The sequence below is a fragment of the Zea mays genome, chromosome 5 (assembly GCF_902167145.1).
Source record: "Zea mays cultivar B73 chromosome 5, Zm-B73-REFERENCE-NAM-5.0, whole genome shotgun sequence".
NCBI lineage: Eukaryota > Viridiplantae > Streptophyta > Magnoliopsida > Poales > Poaceae > Zea > Zea mays.
The window spans coordinates 14,092,406-14,116,778 of NC_050100.1; the positions used below are offsets into that span (position 1 = coordinate 14,092,406).

The 24,373-nt window shown below is 41.5% G+C and overlaps 2 protein-coding genes across 4 annotated transcripts; one reads left to right on the top strand and one right to left on the bottom strand.

Moving 5' to 3' along the window:
* The first annotated feature begins 136 nt into the window (after positions 1-136).
* On the top strand, positions 137-15,526 carry LOC103625986 (E3 ubiquitin-protein ligase UPL7). Of its 3 annotated transcripts, none has more exons than XM_008646381.3 (14): positions 137-382; positions 466-588; positions 3,055-3,295; positions 4,457-5,040; positions 5,707-6,684; positions 6,769-7,088; positions 11,836-12,114; positions 12,238-12,490; positions 13,003-13,173; positions 13,256-13,348; positions 13,945-14,052; positions 14,548-14,664; positions 15,104-15,193; positions 15,281-15,526. In XM_008646381.3, exons 1-14 carry the CDS (start codon positions 353-355, stop codon positions 15,362-15,364), a joined length of 3,471 nt encoding a protein of 1,156 aa, XP_008644603.1. In that variant the 5' UTR covers positions 137-352; the 3' UTR covers positions 15,365-15,526. The 3 variants fall into 3 exon arrangements, 2 of the variants coding, with proteins under 2 accessions (XP_008644603.1, XP_008644602.1); XM_008646380.2 differs by having other exon boundaries at positions 273-382; positions 466-1,659; XR_552649.4 differs by lacking the exons at positions 137-382; positions 466-588 and adding an exon at positions 1,359-1,659 and having other exon boundaries at positions 13,239-13,348.
* LOC118471987 (serine/threonine-protein phosphatase PP2A-1 catalytic subunit-like) lies at positions 10,726-11,490 on the bottom strand. Its single transcript, XM_035958952.1, has one exon. The coding sequence runs from the start codon at positions 11,080-11,082 to the stop codon at positions 10,768-10,770; it is 315 nt and encodes a 104-aa protein (XP_035814845.1). The 5' UTR covers positions 11,083-11,490; the 3' UTR covers positions 10,726-10,767.
* Positions 15,527-24,373: the final 8,847 nt, after the last annotated feature.

Genomic DNA, 24,373 nt, shown 5'->3' on the forward strand with positions numbered 1-24,373 from the left:
GGCGGGAGATTAATTGGTGTCTATAACAGCTAATGTGATTTTCATATTTATACCCGTGCTTCGCCACTGTCTACGTGTCCGAACTGTCGAAGCCGTTCCGTACGCCTCTATTTCGGCGAAACAAAGTCTGTAATGACAAAATTCTCCTTGTCCCGGCGCCCCGGCGTGACCACTGACCACTCTCCGCGAGTCGCGTCGACTCGGTCACTCGGCAGTCGGCACGCCCCGTGAGGCCGTGACGACAACCCGCCCGTGGTCGCAGTCTCGCTCTCGCAGACGCGTCCGTGATCCGTCCGTCGCCCTCCCCTTCCTGCGCAAGCGTGCGCCTACCTGCATCCGCTATCCGTCGGCGATGTCGGTGCCCCCCGCCGGCAAGCGCCAGGTACCTCCCCCGTCTCCTTCCCCTCTCCCTCCGCTTCTCCATCGCTCGCACTCTGGCTCACTATTCCTTTTTCACTTCTGCAGGTGTCCCTGCGGGGCTCGAGCGCGAAGGAGATCACACGCGACGCGCTGCTGCAGAAGGTTTCCGAGGAGCGCCAGCTCCGCAGCCACCTCCGCCGCGCCGCCGCGGCCGCCTTCTCCATCCAGGTACCTCCCACCAGGTCGCCACCACCCAACCCCCTTTCTCCGCCTATCGGTGTGTACCTACCTAACCATCGGCCACGGGCCACCTACCAATTCCTATCTGAGCTCTAAAATCCATTTGCTCGCATAACACGGATTTTGCTTTCGAGTTTTCGGGTACTTCAGGGAGTGTCTGGGATTGCTCCCGTTTCAGCTTGTGGAGCTATAGTTTATAATATAAATTTAAATAGTTTAAAGATATTCTTAATTTCAACAATAAACAAAATGACTTATGTAAATGTTTTCTAAAAGTCTACAACTTTTAGCTCTACTGTTTTATGGAGCACCGAATGACACCAACTCCACTAAATTTGCTGGAGGTAGAGCAGTCTCAAACAGAGCCTTGATCGGCCTGTGAGCTCGTGGGTCGTTTCAATGGTACACACGATTTTGATGTCTGTTTAAAGAGAAAGGGACGATTGCAATGGATTATGAGTATGTCTTTTCTGTTCCAATTTTGCACTATGTTCTGCTCATAGCCTTATTCATATGAAATTTTATGGAGAACCCTTCACATCTGCTACCATTGGATACGAGATGAATGTCCTAGATTTAAAATGTAGACATGACCACCATACACCTTTGGGCATAGGATACGATGCCCTAAAAATAACGTTATTCATATTTTAGTGTGTTTGCTGTATCACTTCTTGCACTCTAGCCCAACCCAACCATGACAAGGCCTGCAGAAGCGCTCATACCAGGACTGCGCCCAGAGCGGGTGTGTAACATGTACCGGTCGGCCAGAACCCAGAAAGAGAGTGAGTAGACCGTGAATCGCAAAATGTAACCAACACTGAACTATCTTATTTCCCAACACGCAACATGTCCTCACTGACACTCTGCTGCCGGAACTCTGATCTCTATTCCTCTGTTCTTCCTGCGAGGTTGCTATTAATCCTGGTATCAAAGCCATCGGTTCTCGGCTTCACGTTGGATTCAGCATCCTCTCACGACCACTACACCCATCATAAATCATGTGGTGCCATGGCGCTGAACATCAAACCCAGATTGACAACTCTTACCGAATGTCGGGTGCGCTAAACCGGATATCTAGGTTTTATTCAAAACATTTTTTTGAACCAGAACGCCTTGACCGGATGTCTGATTCGCAAAACCGGATGTCCAAGAATATTCAAAAGCTATTTTCCCTGAATCCGAGCACATGGATTGAATGTCCAACCTCTGTGGTGAAATAGACTCTGACCTTTGTGGCCACCTCAACAATGGGACGCAGTCATTTCTTTGTGGTTTGGCAAAACCTCGGGTGAAATCGTGTGTCTCTTGTGTTCGACTTGTTCTTATTGTTTTATGCTATTATTGTAATTTTTTTGCTCAAGAGGATGGATGTGAAGGTCGTGGGATCAAATCTCAAGTCTTGAGCAAGTTCTCTCTCAAAACCACACAAGAAGAAGTGTTCAAATCAAAGTTTAGTGTGTTTGAGAGAGAGGGAGGATAATGGCACATGGTGCTTTCGGCTTGAGGTTGGTGAAGAAGATAAGGCCGGAGAAAGGAGTATAAATACTCGCCCTCTTAGATTCAACCATTGGAGAGCAGTCATGCCAAAAACTAGACATCCAGTGGGAACCAGAGTTCCGAGAAAACGGCTAATGCAGAACTGGACATCCGGTTTGGGAAATCGGGCATCCGGTTTGGGAAATCAGACATCCGGTCCATGTGCTCGAGATCAGGAAAAAATAGCATTTGAATATTTCTCGGGCATCCGGGTTTGCAAACCGGACTGGACAACCTGTTAAGGTATTTGTGTTTAGAAAAAATATTTTGAATAAAACCTAGATATCTGGTTTATGGCACTAGACATCCAGTAAGAGCTGCCAGCCTGGGAAAAAGTGGAAAGATATTTTCCGGACCTCCGGTCAGAACCGGACATCCGGTTTTAGCTGTTTAAAAACAAAAAAAATCCCTTGAACTTTTTTGCAGGGATGTTTGGGCAACTAAAATGAGTTATTTGGCTACTCTTTGAGCATTGGGACACCTGCAAGATAATGACTTTGAATCCTTCTTTATAGTGCGACATTTTTCTATACTCAAATGCAAAGATATGAAGTATTTAAATTTCCACGAATCTCCAAATGCCACAACTGATCTTAAAGTAGAATTGGAGGGTCACCATTTCTCAAACAATTTGGTCCTTTTTTGAAACAATTTCACGTTTAGACCCCTAGACGACTTAATGTCATTTTTGGACCCTTTGCTTGGCTTAATGTCATTTTTGGAGGGTCATCATTTCTCAAACAATTTTGAAACAATTTTTGGACGACTTAATGCATAAACTGTACTTATTGATCTAGACTCTAGAGTATATCAATTATGTATTATATAACTCCATGAGCATGAAAACGTGCAATGGTTGTGCTTTCTTGCACTCATCAAACTGTGGTCACTGTTCTTTTTATATTTTTGTTCCAGCGAATATGGAGAAGGTACCATGTGATAAGAATGGTTTCAGAACAGCTCCATGAAGACTGGGAACTATTAATGAACCAGCCTAACATCGACTTGACTACTCAATGGATATCCAAAAAGATGCTTAGACCGTTTCTTTTCTTCATTACTCAACCTTCTAGCTGGTATATTGGACAATGGAGCAAGACTGTGGAATCTATCTTAACATGCTTCAAGATTATCTTGAATAGTATAAATTCAATGGGTATGCATTTTCTAGTAATATTACTTTTGCTTTGACCATTCTGTTGTTTGTGGTCTACTCAATTATTTGTGGTTCAATCTTTCTTAGGAATGCAATCATCGTATTGCTCAACCCTGTACAAGATGGTTGAATGCTAGAAACAGATTTTTTTGAGGGGGAAAGGCTGTAGGGGAAACCCCTACAACACACTTTTATTTGATCTTAAAAAAAGGTTACAAAGGGAGGCAAAGGAAAAGAGAAAGAAGCTATCGAGAATTTGGCCAATACAACACTCTAGACTTAAGAGAGGAATTAAACCTTAGCGTTTGCAGCTTATGTTGAAGCAGCATGGTAGAAACAGATTAGCCGACTTTTAACAGAAATATACAAAAGCCTAGCAGGGTGACTACTGAGCACACATGTTTTGTTTGATGTACTTAGGTACTGATGGTTGTGAGTTGTGACCATATGAGACAACAAACATATGACTAGAATGTTTGTCTTCAACTCATGATTTATGGTCTGTTTCTGGCACTATATGTTTGACTCTACTATCTAGTCAGTGATCTAATAACAGAAGTGTTTTGGCCTTATGGGTGCCATAGTGATGGTGCATGAGTTCTTAAATAAAGTAAATTACCTTAGTGCTATCACTAAGATGTTTATATTGGGAAGTTCCATCACTCGTGAGTCTGGCAGGTGGAGACTGGGTCACATGCCAGCGGCACATTGAATCGTATTTCCCACCTTGGCAATTCTGTTTATGGTACTGCACAATATTTAATATGAAATTTAACAATCAGGCATCAGTTCCTATGCTGCTGACTTTATTGCATGATATTGTTCAAACTGATTTAGTTCAGTGCTTTTAGTTAATATGTATTCCAAATTTTGGTTGTATGAAGAAGAAATGGGTCTAACCAGCTACAGCTGCATGCTAGGCTTGAAAAACATCCCCGTTGTGAGTATTTGAAAGTTGAAACTTAGGTGAACATTATTATATCATAGTATGGAATTTGATGCCATCCACAATAATCTTGCTTAGTTATATGATAGATTAGGCTATGAGCCATGATTAGATTTAGTCATATAACAAAACACCAAATTGTTGTGCAGGTTCCTCATGTTATTTCTTCTGATCAACACACATCCCTTTACTGACTTGTATCTTTTTTTATGTAGATGCAAGGAAAAACTTCTGCTCCTTTGCTGTGGGTATACCAGAAGAGAGATCTATTTGGCTTTATCAGGCCAAAAAGCTGATTTCACTGTGCTCTTCCATTCTTGCCAGGTACGACCATTCCTGTTGCAAGGATGGAAGCATAGTCGACATGACTGCTATTGCTATGAGATTGGCTGTCTCTCTAACTGATTGCAAAACATGGAAAAGTTTGAACAGTGAGAACACTAGCGCTGCAGATGCTTCTGTACAGAGTTTGATTGAATTTATTGGTACGTGCCAGAGTGGCATGTATAATTGTGTTAGGCAATATATAAAGTCTCTTGGTCCTCATGTTACTTCAGCGAAGAAAAGTTCTGCAACTGCAACAGATGATGATTTTCTTATTACTGCTAGTGCAGTCACTTTAGCCTTGCGCCCATTCGATTCTAAGAAAGCAAAGGGCGGTGTTGATCTGAATGGTGCTTCAAAGAAATACTTCACACTTATACTTACAATACCAGATCTGTGCAAACGCATGCCACCTCTTTTGTTACCTGCTCTTAAACATTTTTCTGTGCTGCAACCGAGTCTCAATATTTTACTGGTAAGGGTCTTATTGTTGATATGGACAAAATCTTCTCTGGTATTTTCCCTGTTATTGGATTAACTTTTATGAAATCGTAACTTTTTAAAGATTCAGAACTTCCAAATATTAATTTTTCTTTGTGTGTTTACATGGCAAGATAGCAAGAGTTTATTCATGTAATTGAAGTCGTTAACTTGCAAAGTGATGTTTGTTTTTTCAGAGGATCTTACTTTACTGATTGTGCCAATATACTGCTCTAAATGTTGGCGTAGCATTGCAAGATACTGCCTTGTCACTAATACTTGCTACCAACTTTCTAATTTTGTGGGAATGACCTAGTCGTAAGTAAACAAAAAGACTATCAATCTTATTCTAGTCTTCCATTTTCTATTTGTCTCCAAGTTATTGTAGTGTTTATAAGATTTTTCATTATTTTCTTCAGATTTAGACAATAAATAAATAAATAAACAAACAAACAAATTACATGCTGCCTGTGGATTTTAATGACTTGGAGACAAATTACATATGCTTTAGGTGTTGTAGTGCACGTATTGATTGCTTTGCTACTTACTGCAGCAGTCAGCGGTTTTTATTTTACTTAACCATCACAGTTTACTCGTTGTATTACTTTAACAATGGCATATGTAAATGTGAAACTGATCAAGCCATGGCAGGTGGCGGCAGATCTCCAAGGATAAAATATTTGAAGAAATAATAAAACTGGAACAGTCAGAGGTTTCAGCTAGTATTATTCCTTGTTCTGGTTGGGCTCTTGGAAATATAGTGAACTTAGCTACCAATCATGATGACTTATCCAATTCAGGGTGTTTCATTCAAGAGTTAGATTTCTGCTTATATGTTGATGTTATTAATTGTATTTCTGAAAACTTACTGGAAAGTTTTGAGAAAAGCAAGGGAACGTCTCAAAATGTTGGTAATATCACTTTCCATGCCGACACATCTGTTGCAGAGGAAGAGGATACCAATGACGACTGCAGAATGAGAACATTATTTATGGACCTTCTGAAGCCAATTTACCAGCAATGGCACCTTAGAAAACTTTTGATGTTGGCAAAAGAGGATTTTCCATGCCGCAGGGCAACTGATTATGATCCAAACTTGAAGAATATTCACTTTCGAATCCTAAAGTTGTCAGATGTTATATGCTTCTACTATCACATGCTTAGAATTTTCTCATCACTTAACCCTTCTATCGGTGCAATGCCTATTCTCAACATGCTTGCATTCTCACCTGGATTTCTAGTTGATTTATGGGAGGCACTAGAAATGCCCATTTTTGGTCCACCTATCCAGAATTCACAAGAAACAGGACACGAGAAACAGTTGGCTACAAGTAGTTCAGGTGTGCAAGTATCCTCCATGAGGCAAAGAAGGAATGCCAAGGACACAGCAAACAGGTGGTCAAATGTGCTCCAGAAGATTACTGGAAAATCCAATGATTCAGAGGAGGGCACTTTATCTGATAGTATTTTATTTTCTCATGAGTCTAATGATGATGCATTAACTTCATGGGATATTGAAGCCATGAGACATGCATCTGAGGGTATTGGAAAGGACTTAATGTGCATTATGTATCTTTTCTGTGCTATATATGGACACCTATTACTTGTGCTAGATGATATCGAGTTTTATGAAAAGCAGGTAGTATGCTTGGTGCCGGTACGCATCTCAATATCTCTGTCTACTCACATTTTTGATAACATGCTTTGCCTTCTGAATTCACAGGTTCCTTTTACTTTAGAGCAGCAGCGGAAGATTGCATCAGCACTTAATACATTTGTATACAATTCTTTCATTCAAAATAGTGGAAGCTACAGCAATCCTCTTGTGGATGTAGCTGTCAGATGTCTTAATCTACTCTATGAAAGGGACAGTAGGCATAAGTTTTGTCCTATTTCCTTGTGGTTGGCACCTGCTAGAAATGGCCGAATTCCAATTGCTGCTGCTGCCAGGTCTCATGAGGCAGCATTTGGTATTTTTCCAGGGATTCCTCATCGGAGCTCTGTACTTACCACATTACCACATGTATATCCATTTGAAGAGAGGTACCTCACTGTATTTAGGTCGAAACAATCCCAATAGTTTTAATTTGACATCGTGAACTTAATAAAAATGATGTTTTAAACTTTTTCTCTCTTTTTTTCATGTGCTCCTTCTTGCAGTGGATTTTGTGTTTTCAGTGTATCTGGTTATCATTAGGATCTTTGATTGTCGTTATTTTTCTCACGTAGAAATCCACTAAAGAGATACTTGCACACCATGATACACTTAGTGCTGATTTTTCTTGGTGGATCAAAAACTTATACTTCTTAGCTGTTATCACTGATTGTTGAAACATGATATTCACAAAACTTACATGGTAATTCTGTCTGATGGTCGAGGAAAATTTGGTACACGTGCACTCCTTTACAAATGGCAAAAAATCCACCTTTTTTTTGGAAAATGTTTAAATTGGCATAAAAGTTCAACCCGTTTTCATCTTGAGATTTATTGAATAAACTAGGTATATACCCGTGCGTTGCTACGGATTAATATGATAAAATATATTATATAAAAACACTAATTGTTGTTCTATTCTTTTGTTAGCATCGCTAAAAGTGGATATTTACATACCTTAAAAGATATAATATGACATAATTTGAATAGTATGACAGAAGATTCAATCATATACTTGAGTAATACTTATTGCACTATCCAGACTCCAGAGTCACATAATTTCTCACATACACACAAGTAACACACAGATATTGTGACACACCACAGACAACAACCTAAACATCACTCTTCACTGAAGAAATGTAGCCATCTTGATCATCATAGTACTTGAACCACATCATGATCCCTCCATATTCCCTGGGTTATTGATCAATGGAAGCACATAAGACTTGATGTCATCAGCGAGTATAAAACCACTCCCAGCTGCCTGAGACGAAGATGGGAGGCCAAGAAAGATCTGATTCACAGAAATTGATAGCCACTGCTTCCATGAATCAGCAAGACCAGCTGTTGTGATTTTTTGTTGGGTATTATAAATTAAATCACTTACGTGACATATATCTTCGCACATTATTCAATCAGACCAGATAGGATAGCTGTGACAAGCCATATGTCATCCTTTGGCATTTCTAGACTGCCAATAAGAGTGACCTGAAAGGAAACATCATTCAGATAGCAGCATGTTTAATAACGAAAGCATAAATGACATACCAAACCAATCACAACAGAAATTAGAAAGCTGAAACAAAGAACAACATCACAAGTTCACCCAAACCATAGGGTCACTTTTGAGTCAAACAATTAGCAAAGACCGAAGAGAGTGGGAGTCATATCATGAAGCAAAGAAAAATGGTGAAATGGTTTGGTGCAAAATATAACTACCATAGGACTGAAACATACTGCACAAGCTTTAAATTTCTATCATGATATACTATTTGGAGTACACTTGAACACAACAAATTCAATAATATAATCATGGGGCTACTGATAACTACTGAAATTAGGAATAATCACAATGGGAGGTTATACGCCAAACACACAAAAAATCCATTCAGGAGCACACAGGGTTAAGTGTGAGACAGAGACACAAACCTCTGGACCACCGCCAATATCCATTTTCCCAACTTTTCTCCCACATGGCGTCACACGCTTGACAGTAAAAAAACAGGAAGATTATAAACATCGAACAATTCTTAATAATAAATATATAACATTGACCCTGAAAAATAGGAAACATCAGTGACTTCTATATGTACACAGACCACAACTTTTGCAAGAAACCAGCATCTAGTTAAACAGCTACAGAATGTTTCTAGCGAGCACACATGATTGTGATTCCATTATTCCAGTCATAAAAGCTGAGATATCCAATAGACATGCATAAAACATCTAAGCAATAGTTTAGACAAACAACGACTTAGGGGTAAAACATTACGCTTATGAACATCTACAAGTCTGTGAAGTGAGGCAAGCTATCTTCAGGTTCTCTAAAACAGGTGTGGCATGGCATAAGGCTATGAGGTGGTTATTTGCACAACTGAACACAAAATCTGTGAAACACACTAACAAAGTAACAATAGCATGCATCCAGAATATGAGCTTGAAGAACCTATGTTGTATGATTAACCACACATGCGAGCACTAAACTACTCTATGTACAACTTAGCATCCAGAAAAGAAGTCTGAAAAATCAAAATTTTGTTCATTGAAAAGAAATCACAAGACAGTTTCAAATCCTAAAGAGAACACACCTGGTGCGTAAAAGCTAAGCATTCTGTTGGCATGGTACCTTGAGCATTCTGCCCCTACTGCTGCCACCTTTGCACAAGTACAAACAGGGTGAGCCACTATGTAGGCAATTCTTGATCAAATGGCATTGCATCGGTTTTTTTGTTTTGTAACATACCTCCAAAAGGGCTTCCACCACCAAAGAATGACTGGAATATGTCGAAGGGATCATGCATCCCACCACCGCCTCCCATTCCCTCCTTGAGGGCATCCTCCCCATACTGGTCATAGATCTCTCGCTTTTCAGGGTCGCTGAGGACCTCATAAGCCTGAGCTAGCTCCTTGAACTGAAATAGAAGCATGAAGCCTTAGTTTTTATCATAAATCAACAACTCCATTCGACCATTCATATAGCCTTGTAACCAAACATCGCCATACTCTTGCAGATTAAGCAAAATGATATATACACACTATCAGGGAAGAGCAAAACACCATCATAGCATGAGTGTATTTGAGATTTACCTAGAAAAAACGAGCCTTATGCAAATGGCCTTCTCTAAGCACTTCCTAAATAACCAGTCAATAGTCCAATTTGAGGATCAAACATGTGGATGGAAGCACGTTTTAAAAACTTCATAATGATTGCTTTGCAGCAAAACCAAATGATAAAGATGTTTGTAGTACTAATGTCTTGTTATTTATAGAGTGGCGCAAGGAAGGTTTACAGGCTAAGTAACAACAGATCATTATCATTCTCAATTATTAAAATAAAACACAATTTTGCTAGTCCTATTAGCATTTCTAGCATATTCATGCAACACCCTTTAGCATCTTCTACTCATCTATTGTGCATGATCCTTACAGTGCTACAATGGTCTCTAATTCCAAAATTGCTCATATGCTCTACAATTGTACCGGCTAAATTAGCCAAAATCTTTAAATAAACAGTGACATTGCATCTTCGTTATGTTATTACTGTTTGTAGTACTAATTTGTTATTATTTACAGATTGACACAAAAAGGTTTACAATTATTTTAGGCATTTCAAGTGCGCTACAGTCGATCACAGATTTTGACCCGCTACATTTCCAAAATGAGCACATAAGTTCATCTATAAATTTTCAAGAATGTTTTACGTGTACAATCAATGTGAGCAATAGTGTAGTGTACAATCAGTAGACCATCCATATCTATGCCATAAAATTTAAAAAGGTTCACGTTTCCAATTTCTTATATACAATAACTACAAACATTCAATAATTGCTAGTCTGCAGAAGTTTTTAAGTCACTTATTATAAAGCAACAAACTTATCATGTAATAACGCCAGAAAGAATCTTTGTGATCCATAAAGCAATAGTGAGGAAGCCATAATCAGCTTGAACAGTCCATTTAGCATAATCAGCTTGAACAATCCATTTAGCATCAATAACCCCGTCCACTGAGCCATAATCAGCTTGAGCGCCTCAGTTCACAAGCACGATATATTGAAACCAATACTCCTAGCTAATAACAATCTCCAGAGAAACAGATTGAACCACCATACAAATTAACAGATCGACCGGAACCAAGAACGAGTCGAGAGGGGCTAGGATAGGCGGGAGGGACTGACCGATGCGGAAGAACTCGATGAGGTCGTAGAACTGGCAGTGGATGTCGCCGCAGACAGTGACGGGGCAGCACACGGGCTGCACGTTCCACTCCTCCATGAGGATCGCCTTGGCCTGCTCGCATAGCGTTTTGACCTCCGCCTCAGGCAGGAACTTGCAATCCCACAGCTGCGAGATCTGGCGGTCCAGATCCGCGTGCGATGGCATCGCCGCTGCCGCTGCGCTCTCCCTCAAACCTCCCCTTTCCTACCCCCTTACCTAGTTCCCTCCGCCGCAACCCCAGCCAGAACAGTCGAGGAGGAGGAGCGCGACACAGACGCGGATGGGAACTTGTGGATCCGGGCGGAGGGCGAGGAGAGAGCACGGATTGCGTCTGTCGATCCGAGTGGAGGGCAGATGGGGAATCTGTGGATCCCGGCGGAGGGCGAAGAAAACCTTGGAGAGCAGGGAAGCGGACGTGATTCGCCGATGGAGAGGATTGCGCCAGACGCGATTCGTGGATGGAGAGAGCAGGAAATGGGCGTAGGAAGCGGACGCAGTTTCTCACGGCTGGGATTGCGTGCGGGCGGGATGGCGGTTCGCGGCGTTCGCGGCGGGATTGCGGCGTGCGGCTGGATGGCGGGCGGACGGGCGTAGGCAGGCGGGCGGGCGTAGAGGCGGGGGCAGTCTACAATAGGTACTTAATAGTTAGTAGAGAAATGGTACACATACATTATCCGCTGGAGGAACTCATGTAGTGGTCATACTGTGACACTGCTTGTGTAGTTGTGTACGCGCTTGTTATGTTGCTATAGTGTGACAGACACATATCTCAGTAGTTTCTGTTCACTTTTTTGTTTGGTTGATGAGTTTGATCTATAGTAGCATATAGTTTCCTTTAACAAGCTGCACACCTTTTTATTACTTAAGCATTTCTAGCAGTGTTAATTTTCTTGACATCATATTATGGCTTTTACACAGAGTGCAAATGTTTAGAGAATTTATTGAGTCAGACAAAGCATCGAGAAGGGTTACTGGTGAAGTTTCTGGGCCAGGCCCGGGATCGATTGAGATAGTTATTCGTCGAGGCCATATAATTGATGATGGATACAGGCAGTTGAACTGCCTAAGATCAAAGTTGAAATCTTGCATTCACGTGTCATTTGTGAGTGAATGCGGTCTTCCTGAAGCTGGTTTGGACTATGGTGGTCTGTCAAAAGAGTTCCTAACAGATCTCTCAAAGTCCGCTTTTAGTCCAGAGTAAGCATACCGTTAAACTTTTAGCTTTTAAATCTTTTATCAAAAATGAAGACTGGAGAGTACTTTCATTCATGAAGGCGATTTTGCTGAATATTTTCTTCTATTTCTGACAACACTCAATAGGTATGGACTATTTTCACAAACATCAGCATCTGATACTAGCTTAATTCCCAGCAATTCTGCTAAGCTTCTGGATAACGGAATTGATATGATTGAATTTCTTGGTCGAGTTGTCGGCAAAGCACTCTATGAGGGGATTCTGTTGGACTATTCTTTCTCACCAGTATTTGTGCAGAAACTTCTTGGACGGTATAATTTTCTGGATGAACTATCAACTCTTGATCCCGAGCTTTATAGAAATCTTATGCAACTAAAGGTACTACAGATTTTTTGCTTTGGTTTAGTTTCCCAGATACAAGCAAGTTAAACTACTGCTTAAAAATCTTTTCTATTGAAAAGATCATAAGATGGGTGGATGGCTATTATTTAACCCCTTTGTTGTAATATATTCTCCTGAGATATTATTCATGAATATGTGATGTCTTATTAATCTTTCAATGTATGTTCTTCGTTTGTAGTGTTCGCAGGTTAGCAATGACACTAGGAGTTAATCTTATGCATCTATTTTTGCTCATAATTTCTAGAGGATCTTGCCATTTTTTAAGCATTGTTAAAACTGATTGTACTTTTGGGATTGATCACGTTTCTCTGTGTAGTGATTATATTTGATGTTAGCTTTTTCATCAGCTACCTCTGTAAAACTGCATATGGTACCATTTTGGCTTTTATTTTTCCTACTAGCATTAACATGATAAGACAGTAACATTTTGAATTTTGATGCTATTACCGATTTATGACAATAAGATGCACTGTCTTTCTACCAAACAGCACTATGATGGAGATGTTGAGGATCTATTTTTGGATTTTACTGTAACTGAAGAGTTGGGTGGTAAAAGAATCGTCCATGAGCTTAGACCTGGTGGTAAAAATATATCAGTGACGAACGAAAACAAGTTACACTATGTTCATGCAATGGCAGATTTCAAACTTAACCGACAGGTTCGTGACACTGTTTTCTCTTGATTTACTAGGTTTTGTTCGGTACCAGTAAAGTTTTTTGTTAGCACCATTGTCCTTGCAGATACTTCCATTTGCAAACGCATTTTATAGAGGACTCAGCGATCTCATTTCACCATATTGGCTGAGCCTGTTTAATGCAAATGAATTTAATCAGGTAACTCCCCTCTCCTTTTTGCATTTTTCCTTTAGAGGATTCTCTTTTCCATTTTTATACTATTGAAACTGGCATCACGCTAGGTATACTGTGGGAAATGAGCTTTGATCTAACAGTAATAAATGTGTAAAACTTTGAATGAATGCAGATATTTAAAATTAAGGAAAAATCTATCTTAAAATTTTCTTGATAAAAATTTAAAACGAGACTGTGATGTAAGTGATTGAAATGAAGAGAAATTGAAATTTGAATTGTGTTTGTGAATAATAAGACCACATTGATCCCTCAGAAAATAATGATACCACAGCACACTTCTTTGTAAAGAAGAGAATCAATAATAGATGGCTAACCACCCAAGCATTCCCTTAACAGATTAATCAATATTTTTTTAAAAAAAAAACTCGACCAGTGACGGAAAGACCACTTCCACGGTATTTCACTAAGAAGAGCAGATTAAACAATATTTGACTAGCTCAAGAAACGTTCTGTATAGTGTATACAATGTATTAACTAGTGTAGTGCATGTAACATGTCAAAGCTGAATCTGTGTTAACTCACTGTTTCAAATCCTGCTAATTTATCATGGCCACATGCAGTTACTTTCAGGCGGACTACAGGATTTTGACGTTGATGATTTGCGGAACAACACCAAGTATACTGGTGGTTATACTGAGTCAAGTCGAACTGTTAAACTCTTCTGGGAGGTATATGTATCTGTACAGTTTTGCTCATTTTGCATTAATGGTTTCTTGCTATTTCCTGTTTTGCATTATATATTTTGGGGTGCATGTAACTTGGTAAGGTCCTAGGATTACCAGCTTGGTTACCTATATTCAATCAATTACATACCCAATTTGGAAATGTCTGGAGCAGTGCAGTTGTTCATGTATTTTCTTATCTGGTGATAATAACTTTTGAAAAAATATCATTTGATTTTCTGTAATATAATTATGAATTGTGATCCTGACATGCTCACGGATGAAACTTGCCTTATACACTCATGCCATACTTGCACTGCATTTCTGGCCTATTTGCTTGTGTAGCATGCACTTGCCCACTCATTTTCTATGCTATATAAACGATTTTCTGTTTGCCTCTGTCATTTCAGCCAATTTTGGTGATGGTGAAATAACTATTTTTGTTCACCAACAGCAAATATAAATATTAGTATGGTTCACACATTTTTACTCGTTATGCAGGTCATCAAAGCATTTAAGCCAACAGAGCGTTGTTTGCTCTTAAAGTTTGTGACAAGCTGTTCACGAGCTCCACTGCTTGGATTCAAGTACTTGCAACCTTCTTTCACAATTCATAAGGTTTGAGCAAATTCCAAGAACTTTTTCTGTTTTGTTGATATGTGACAGATTGACTAAGGTGACGTAGGGCATTACTTATGTGCACCAACTTTTCAGCCCTTGCATAGTTGAGAAGAGACCATTGCATGTGAAATAATATACTCCCTCCGTCCCAAAATAGTAGTCATTTTAGATCTTAGTTTTTATGTCTGTATTCAAATGGATGAAGATGAAACTAGACACATATATAAAGCATATACATTAAGTATTGTACGAACCCATTAATTAACCAAAACGAATTTTAATTTGGGACGGAGGGAGTACTATTTAAGATGATAAAGAGGATGTGGGCTGAAGTGTTCCGTTCTTGGTTTTTCTACAGTGATATCAACTTGAGACTCATAATGTGCTCTAAATTTGTTTATGCAAGAACGATAATTAACGTTGTTACTTGATGTAGGTTCCATGTGATGTAACACTTTGGGCATCAATTGGAGGCCAAGATGTAGATCGTCTTCCATCTGCTTCCACATGCTACAATACGCTCAAGGTATAACCGTATAGCACTGACCAGTGACATTCATACTGTCGTTTATGCTCTCTTCTAACCTTTTCTAATCCTTTCTGTTACCTTCAGCTTCCTACATACAAGCGGTCAAGCACGCTAAGGAGCAAGCTGCTTTACGCCATAAGCTCAAATACTGGATTTGAACTCTCGTAGAGGTATATTCAGTGGTTTTGTAACCCTGCTTTGGTTTTGCTGTGAATAGAGGTATAGCAAAATTCGATCGGATGTACAATTGCATCTTGATTAATCGGAGTAACAGCTTCTATGAAGGTAGCGCAATGCATAAAAAATGTTTGTTTGGCCGGCGGGGCCGTTTGGATCGATCCCAGGCAAAATCCGACGCCTGGGGAGCTCCGTTCACCAGGCCGGTTTGCAATTCAAACAGCCATACGTGTGTTTCTATTGATTGTGCTGAGAGAGAGAGAGAGAGAGAGAGAGAGAGAGAGGGAGGGGGGGAGGGAGAGGGAGATAGAGAGAGAGTGAGGGAGGAGAGAGAGAGAGAGAGAGAGAGAGAGAGAGAGAGAGAGAGAGAGAGAGAGAGAGAGAGAAAGAGAGAGAGAGAGAGAGAGAGAGAGAGAGAGAGAGAGAGAGTTTTTAGGCTACCACAATAGTCTCGTGTACATCGGATGGGTGTGGCTGATGCAACACCGGATGACGCACATCATATGGAACTCAGAAAGTATGTAATTTTGTCATTTGCCCTAAAGGTCATTGGATAAGGCAGAGCATCTTCAATAGTTACGTAAACAAGTTTCTAACTATGAATTTAACAAGTTTTCGAGAAAAACTCATCTCTAATAGTTATGTAAATCAGTTTCCTAAATTTACAAACTCTCTACAAAATCTAATTTTATCCCTACATTTATCAACCTTGTTGGGCTCTCTAAATCATCATTGGTTGGTACTAAATTATACTTTTGCCACTGTTTTGTGTCGTCCCACTGTCATGTTGATCACAAATCCATCTTCAGTGTCCAGATGTCTTGATGACGTCACTGCTAAACAACCTCTCTTATGCCGAGTCATCGTCAGAGCATATCCTGTAATGTCTTCACGCTATCGCCGTGACCATATGGTCTTCTATCAATAACTTCGACCTCTCAAGACATCAGGAAAGTTATGATATTGATTTCTACCGTCAGCTTAATTAAAAATAGAAAGCATGCTCGCTTAATTTTTGTTGTAGACAACTTTCAAAACTAGCAACCAATAAATAGGGAATTGTTGGAGCACATGCATTTTTCTACTCCATAAAATATTTTAGCAACTTCTTAAATATATAGTTTTAGGGTGCTGAATTTACATAACTATTGAAGATGCTATGAGAGAGCATATAAAATGTGAATCTGTATGTGCACCGGATATTTGAAAGATGGTAACAGCTAGTTTATAACCGTTGGAATTGTAGCCGTTAGGAGAGCAGAGCACCGAACATGTTACTCTCGATTTTAGTCCACCAAGACATAGCAATTGGACTTCATAAGGAGACCTCTTGTCCGATCTTGGCTGACATCCTTACACTTCATATACTTTGAACACCACTTGGGAGAAATACACTCCACTCACCTACACCTTGTGAATCATCGTTTGGATGAGGTTGGAAAGCTTCTAGTACATCATATATAGTTATTGTATCTTGTGACACTAATTAAGTGACTTAAGATGATGATACTCTTATTACTCTTGGCGACTATTGTCGTCTAGACTGTTTGAAGTTTTTGGGAACATTGAGTGGCTATTGAAGATTGTTATCAGCTCTAACAATTGATTGTGAGGGATTGTTGTGCTCGTTCACCGTCGAAGATTATGACTTGTCGAAACATCTCTCTAGTGTGATGCTTACAACGTCCTTATTATATGCTTGACTTGTGATCCCAATTAACGTGTGAACTATCTAGCTTGAAATCACTACAACAAGAACGTAGCTTGCTAGCAAGCTACTAAACCCCATTTATAAATCATTCTATTCAATCACTTGTCTGGTTCGGTTTGATCAATATCACACTTATATCTATTATTCATCAACATCAACGTAGCCTTTTAGTCCCAAGCAAGTTGGGGTAGGCTAGAGTTGAAACCCGACAAGATGTCACAAAAAAGAGAAAGAGAGAGAAAGGGGAGGAGAAAAGCTTTTGAGAGCACTAAAAGGAAAAAGACATAATCACGGTTCGGACACGTGGATAGCTTCTTTACAAGCACTTCTATCCAAACACAACTTCATTGGGATATTCCATTCCTTCAAGTCCTTTTGATTGCCTCCTCCCATGTCAAGTTTGGTCGACCTTTCACTCTCTTCACATTATTGTCCCGTCTTATAATGCCTCTATGCACCGGTGTCTCGGGTCTCCGGTGGACATGCCCAAACCATCTCAACCGGTGTTCAATAAACTTTTCTTCAATTGGCGCTACTCATAGCCGATCGCGTATGTCATCGTTTCTCACTTGGTCCAATCTTATGTGCCCATATATCCAACGCAACATACGCATCTCTAATGGCGAAGGACGCGCCAAAATCAAGGTGTTTCTAATGCAACTCCGAAAAAAATTCATAAACATAATCCAAACCAATTCATAGCTATAAAATAAGCGATGAATATGAAAATAAATATCTTATTTAAGAGTTATCATGATCATAATCCACTTACTAACCGGTTCCTTCTACCTCCTAGGCTCCTAGTCCTTGTCGGTCCAACAACGGAGATGGTGACATGGGCTACAACGGGAACCGGGACAACCGATCAGGGATGAACAACCGCGATGTGTGCAGAGCTGGGCACAGCGTCGACGCGCCTACGTAGAGCAGGGCGGCGGCGCACGGAGCAGAGTAGTTTGAGCAGAGCTGGGCTGAGCGGTGCGCGCTCGAAGCTTGGCTGGGAAACGCTCGTGCACGGTGTAGGGCGGCTGCGCACGCAGAGCACGTCGGCAGAGTCGCGCAGAGCTAGGCAAACGGGCGGAGTCATGCATAGGCCCTGTTTGGCACAACTGCTGCTGGTTGAAAAAGCAGCTTATCTGATAAGCTGGTGAAAAGCAGCTTCTGTTTGTTGGCTGCTTTTAGTGTATTCTGAGAAGCAGCTGAACTGATAAGCTGCTGCAGAAGCTAGCTGTTTGGCAAAACTTCTGCTTAAATTTGTGAAGAAGCTGAAAATAAGCTGTGCCAAACAGGGCCATAGTCTGTCCTGGCGCCCTAGCAGCTGCGTGTTAGGGTTGTGATGGAATTGTTTTACCGTTGATGTTTTCTTGGGCCGGACCAAGGTATTGCTCAAGCAATACTGGGTCATATTGGGCCCTCCGCCCCTACACATCTCTGCGACACTTAATTGTTGGATATGTTGTCTCTTAGTAGGCCAACACTCAGCCCTATATAACATAGCAGGTCTAATCGTTGTCCTGTAGAATTTGTCTTTCAACTTATGTGGCACTCTCTTGTCACATAGGACTCCTAATGCTTAACGTCATTTCATTCACCCTGCTTGGATTCTATGGCTAACATCTTCATCAATATCACTATCTCTCTATAGCATTGATCCCAAATAACAGAATGTGTCCTTCTTTGGTATTACCTTGCCTCCCAAGCTTACATATCCATCCTCACTAATTGTAGTACCAATAAGCTTCTATTAAATGGGACTCTTATGTTTCTTCTAACAATAGTAATGATGATGACTAGAGGATCACAAAGAAGAAAACACATGCAACCATCTCCATCAACAACGAACTTTCTCTCTATGACGCTTGTAGGAAACAGGTGACGCCTAAGAGGGGGGGTGAATTAGGACTTCTAAAACTTTCGCTAAACTAGGCCACAAATAAATCCTTAGAGCGAAACCTATGCAAATAAACAAACTAGAATGTGCAAACTAAGTTTTGTCTAAGTGTTGCTATCTCTACGGCAATGTCTAAGTTTCAATCTACACTATATAAGCATGAATACAAGATTGAAACTTAAATGCTTAATATAAATGCGGAAACTTAAAGAGCAAAGTAGAGAAGCAAACTCTCGTGGATGACGCCGGTATTTTTACCGAGGTATCCGGAACCGCGCAAGGTCCCGACTAATCCTCGTTGGTGCCCCTACGCAAAGGGAAGCCCACGCGAGGGCCAAGCACCTCGGTCGAGTAACTCCGTAGAGAGCCGCGGGCCTTCTCCACGCGCAAGTGGTGCACCGCTTCCGGCTCCTCTCGGACGCTCCCCGCCGTCTCCACTATTGAGCTTCCGGCCGAAACGTCGCGGGCCTCGTTCCCTCCGGTACACGGTGGTGGCCGTGACACAAACACGGTTGTCACGGTCTCGCAAGACACTCGCCCCACTCGGTACAATTACAATGGCTCACGCAAGAGCCGAGAGGTTGTGAGGTTTATCTAAACTCACTCAACAATCTAGGGTTCACCTAGAGCAAGCGCTAAAGCGGTCTAACTAACCTAAGCACTTCGTAAAGCACCTACGCTAATCAACGAGTGATTCTATTAAGCACTTGGGTATTTGAGCACTTGGAAATGTCTACAATATGCCTTGGTATGTTGCTTGGGCTCCCACACCTTCAAATGGCCGGTTGGGTGAAGTATATATAGGCCCCAACTCAAATATAGTCGTTGGAAAGCAGTTCTGCAGCTTTCTGTGGCGCACCGGACAGGTGCACCGGACTGTCCGGTGGTGCACCGGACATGCCACGTGTACTAGCCGTTAAAAGTAGCCGTTGGAGCTTCCGAAGATGGCGCACCGGGACGGTCCGGTGTGCACCGGACAGCCCATGTCCGCTTGTCGTATTTTGGCCATAACTTTTAGCTCCGAACTCCGATTTCGATGATCTTGTACTTTTTGGAAAGCTTATGAAATTCTCTACATCCCAGAGTTGAAGCCATATCAGTTTGAGCAAATTTGGCACATCGGACAGGCCAGTGTGCACCGGACATCCCATATGCTACTGCAGTTTTTCAGCAATTCCGACTTCGTATTGTGGGCATAACCTTTAGCTCCGAACTCCGATTTTGATGATCTTGGACTTTTTGGAAAGCTTATAAAATTGTCTACATCTCAGAGTTGAATCCATGTCAGTTTGAATAGATTTGATGTTGTGAAACACTTCCAATTCAGTCAGCCCTTCCTCTCAACTTTATCAACTTCACTTTTGTTTTGTAGCTTTGTATCTCACTTCTACTTCTTGATGTGTTGGACTCTTAGCATATATAAAGTGTCTTCAATATTACTTTGTAATGTCTTCTATGAGTCTTATAATGTCTTCTTTGAGGTGTTGCATCCTCAGAGCCTCAGTCCAATCCACTTCGCATCCTGTGAACTACAACACACAAATATTTGGGAAATACATTAGTCCACAGGTTATGTTGATCATCAAACACCAAAACCTATTGAGCTAAATGGCCCGGGGTCATTTTCCTTACAACGCTCCATCATCATGCTTCGTGACCAAGGGTCATAAGGTATAATATGATGAGAGCAATAGCAAAAGTGAGAATAAAAGTGAGGATGAGGAGTAGACATTCAAGGAGGAATACTTTGAGATATTGCAAGAGGCTCATTCTCTCAAGGACAAGAAGAGAAGAGAATTTAATAGAACATGCAAGAAGCATAAATCTCTTGAGCAATCCCTTAAGGAGGCCTTGGCTACTTATGAGAAGCTTATTGATGCTCATGAGAAGCTAAAGGAAGCTCATTCTTCTTTTCCTGTCCAAGATAAGAAGGAACCTATTGAAATAACTAGCATAGGTGTTACATGTGATATTCTTCAAGATACTAATTATGCACATATTGTTATTGCACCTACTAACCCTTCTTGTAGCACTAAAAACCACCATCTATGAGTGACATTGTTGCTTGTGATACCTTATGGTTTAAAATGAAACCCTCAATAAGGAGGTAAATAAGCTCACATTGGGGGACATCATTTTTTATCCTTCTTAGCATGTTTTCTCTTTATGTTTAAGACAAACATAGTGCATGGTTTACCACCACTTTTGTTTTGAGCTCTTAGGTTCAATAGTTACAAATCTCTGCTAAGTATCTTTGGGTCCTATCATTGTCCTTGGTTCTATTTGTTATAGCCATACATGTGCTTATGATGCTTTTAAACACAATTACGTTCATGGTACATGACATCAATGTTATGCATCAAAAGCAACACTTTAGCATATAGGAGCTCTATATTCCACTAACATGAGTATAGTTGTGTTCCACTCCAAATCCTTTGTTGCCATCTCCTTTTCATTTAGAACCAATTTGTTGAGGTTATCAACAATTTCTAGCCTACTTAAATGTTTTGTTGGTCCATTTTTATATTTATGTCATTCCTGAACTTACCCCTCTATCATCTTGTCTAAGATGTTATTAGATTGCAACTAACATCTACGGGAATTGAAGTAGTACATCTTGCCACCAAATAAGAGGCAAAATAGTCAGTGTTCGAATCACATATTGGACATATAAAATTATCACGAATGCTTCATCCAACAAAGATGTTGTAGACTAAGAAATTATGAACCTACCATAAATACGCTACCCTAAGGGTGAATTTATGCTTCTTGTAAAAGTGATTTGCTTCAACTCCTTTCTAGAACTTTTTGAACTCTTCAATCAAAGGTTTTAGCATCACATTGAGTTTTGTTCCAGGATGTTTTGGAGCTAGAGAGCGACAACAGGCGTGGACCTAATCAGTGTGGGGCTCACGTGTAGGGTTGGCAACGAGTTTGAAACCCGCGAGTATAGGGTTTACAAACCCGTACCCATGATGTTAATACTAAACCTGTATCTGCACCCTCTACATGAGTCGGGTACAATATCCTACCCCCCCCCCCCCCCCGTCCGCTACCCGTGGGTGCCACAAACCCACGAGCACATAAATTGCACGTATATTTTACTTATATATGCATACATATATAAATATATGCATGTATATATAAGGAATGCAGGTACGTGGATTCACGACATGAGTACAACTTTTTCATACACACGAGAAAAAATCATCGGTTTGACAATCAAACTCACACTCATCACGAGTTCAAACTCACACCTAAATCCGCACCTTGTATTGTAGGTGAAAGGGAAATAGGCTTACACCTTTTCCTAAATTGATTTTGGCGGTTGAATTGTCCAACACAAATAAATGGACTAACTAGTTTGCTCTAGTCTATAAGTTTTACAGGTGCCAAAGGTTCACAAAAAGCCAATAAAAAGACCAAAGATGGGTTCAAATAAAGAGAGCTAAAGACATCCCAAAAGGCACCCTGGTCTGGTGCACCGGACTGTCCGGTGTGCCACCGGACTGTCCGGTGTGCCACCGGACAGTGTCCGGTGCACCAGGGAACTTGATGCTGAACTCGCTACCTTCGGGAAAATGGGAGGCCGCTCCGCTATAATTTACCGGACTGTCCGGTGAAGCACTGGACAGTGTCCGGTGTCACACCGGACTGTCCGGTGTGCCAGCGGAGCAACGGCTACTTCGCGCCAACGGTCGACTGCAACGCATTTAATGCGCGCCTGCGCGCGCAGAGGACAGAGCACGCGCGGAAGGCGCACCGAACAGTCTACAGGACCTGTCCGGTGCACCACCGGACAGCCCAGAGGCCCCACCAGTCAGAGCTCCAACGGTCAGAACCCAACGGCCGGCTGACATGGCTGGCGCACCGGACAGTGTCCGGTGGCGCACCGAACTGTCCGGTGCGCCATGCGACAGACAGCCCTCCAACGGTCACTTTTGGTGGTTGGGGCTATAAATACCCCAACCACCCCACCATTCATTGCATCCAAGTTTTCCACCTTCCAACACATTACAACAGCTATAACATTCAATTGTAGACACAACCAAAGAGATCAAATCCTCTCCCAAGTCCGGAATCACTCCAAATCAAATACTGACTAGAGAGAGCGACATTTGTGTTCATTTGAGCTCTTGCGCTTGGATTGCTTCTTTTCTTTCTCATTCTTCTTGTGATCAACTCAATTGTAACCGAGGCAAGAGACACCAATTATGTGGTGGTCCTTGCGGGGACTTTGTGTCCCGTTTGATTGAGAAGAGAAACTCACTCGGTCTAAGTGACCGTTTGAGAGAGGGAAAGGGTTGAAAGAGACCCGGTCTTTGTGACCACCTCAACGGGGAGTACGTTTGCAAGAACCGAACCTCGGTAAAACAAATCATCGTGTCTTACTCTTTATTTGCCCGCGATTTGCTTTCACCGTCTCTCTCGGACTCGTTCATATTTGTAACGCTAACCCAGCTTGTAATTGTGCTTAAGTTTATAAATTTCAGATTCGCCCTATTCACCCCCCTCTAGGCGACTTTCAGTAGGGCTTTTACCCGTGGGTACGCAGGTAAAATATGCCCGTTGCCATCCCTACTCACACGTTCCAACCATACGTTTTACGAATGCACATACAAATCTACGAGTTGGTCTTAGGGTATCAACGTTGCTGATACATATCTAATGGAATTGGTATTTGATCATTTTCCATAGACTCCTTATCTCATCTCCTATTATACCGCCTATTTTGAATTCCACGGTGTAAACAATCCACCGTAAAACAATATTTTATATGACTATATACCGCTGTGCTAGAGACGCCCCGCTCACAAGTCACTCTCAAGTGACATGACAATCAGCGTGCTCACAAGTCACTCTCAAGTGACATTTCCCAAGTCATTGCTGAACAGTGTGTAGACTCCCTATCCAAGATTCCAAGTGACAAATCGTAGCGTCCCAGGCCATCTGGTGCAAATCAATGTTACGTATGGAACGAGCTCCACCACCAGGCGCATCGTTTGCGTGACCGCAGCGGACAAAGATGTCACGGTCCCTTTGCCAGATCTTCCACCGCCGCGTGCACTCTGTCGCACAACTTACGTGCACTCTGTCGCAGCGTGCACTCTGTCGCACAACTTCCCTTTGTGGCCTTCTCCCGCCGTGCGCCACCGGAGATTTTACTCCAATAGATCCACTGAGACGTGCGTGCGGCCATGTGAAGAGCCGTCGCATTAACCGTCGCGTTGCCACTGTCGTCAGATCGCAAGGGCGAAACGCATCCAACCCCAGAACCCCTACGACACCACTGTCCAGTGTCCACTCCACTCGCTTCGCTTGCAGTTGCAGATCCGCCAGTAGTGAATTGCATGCCGGTCGTGTGGGCTTTGGCGCTGGTGGGTCCATCAGTTGAAAG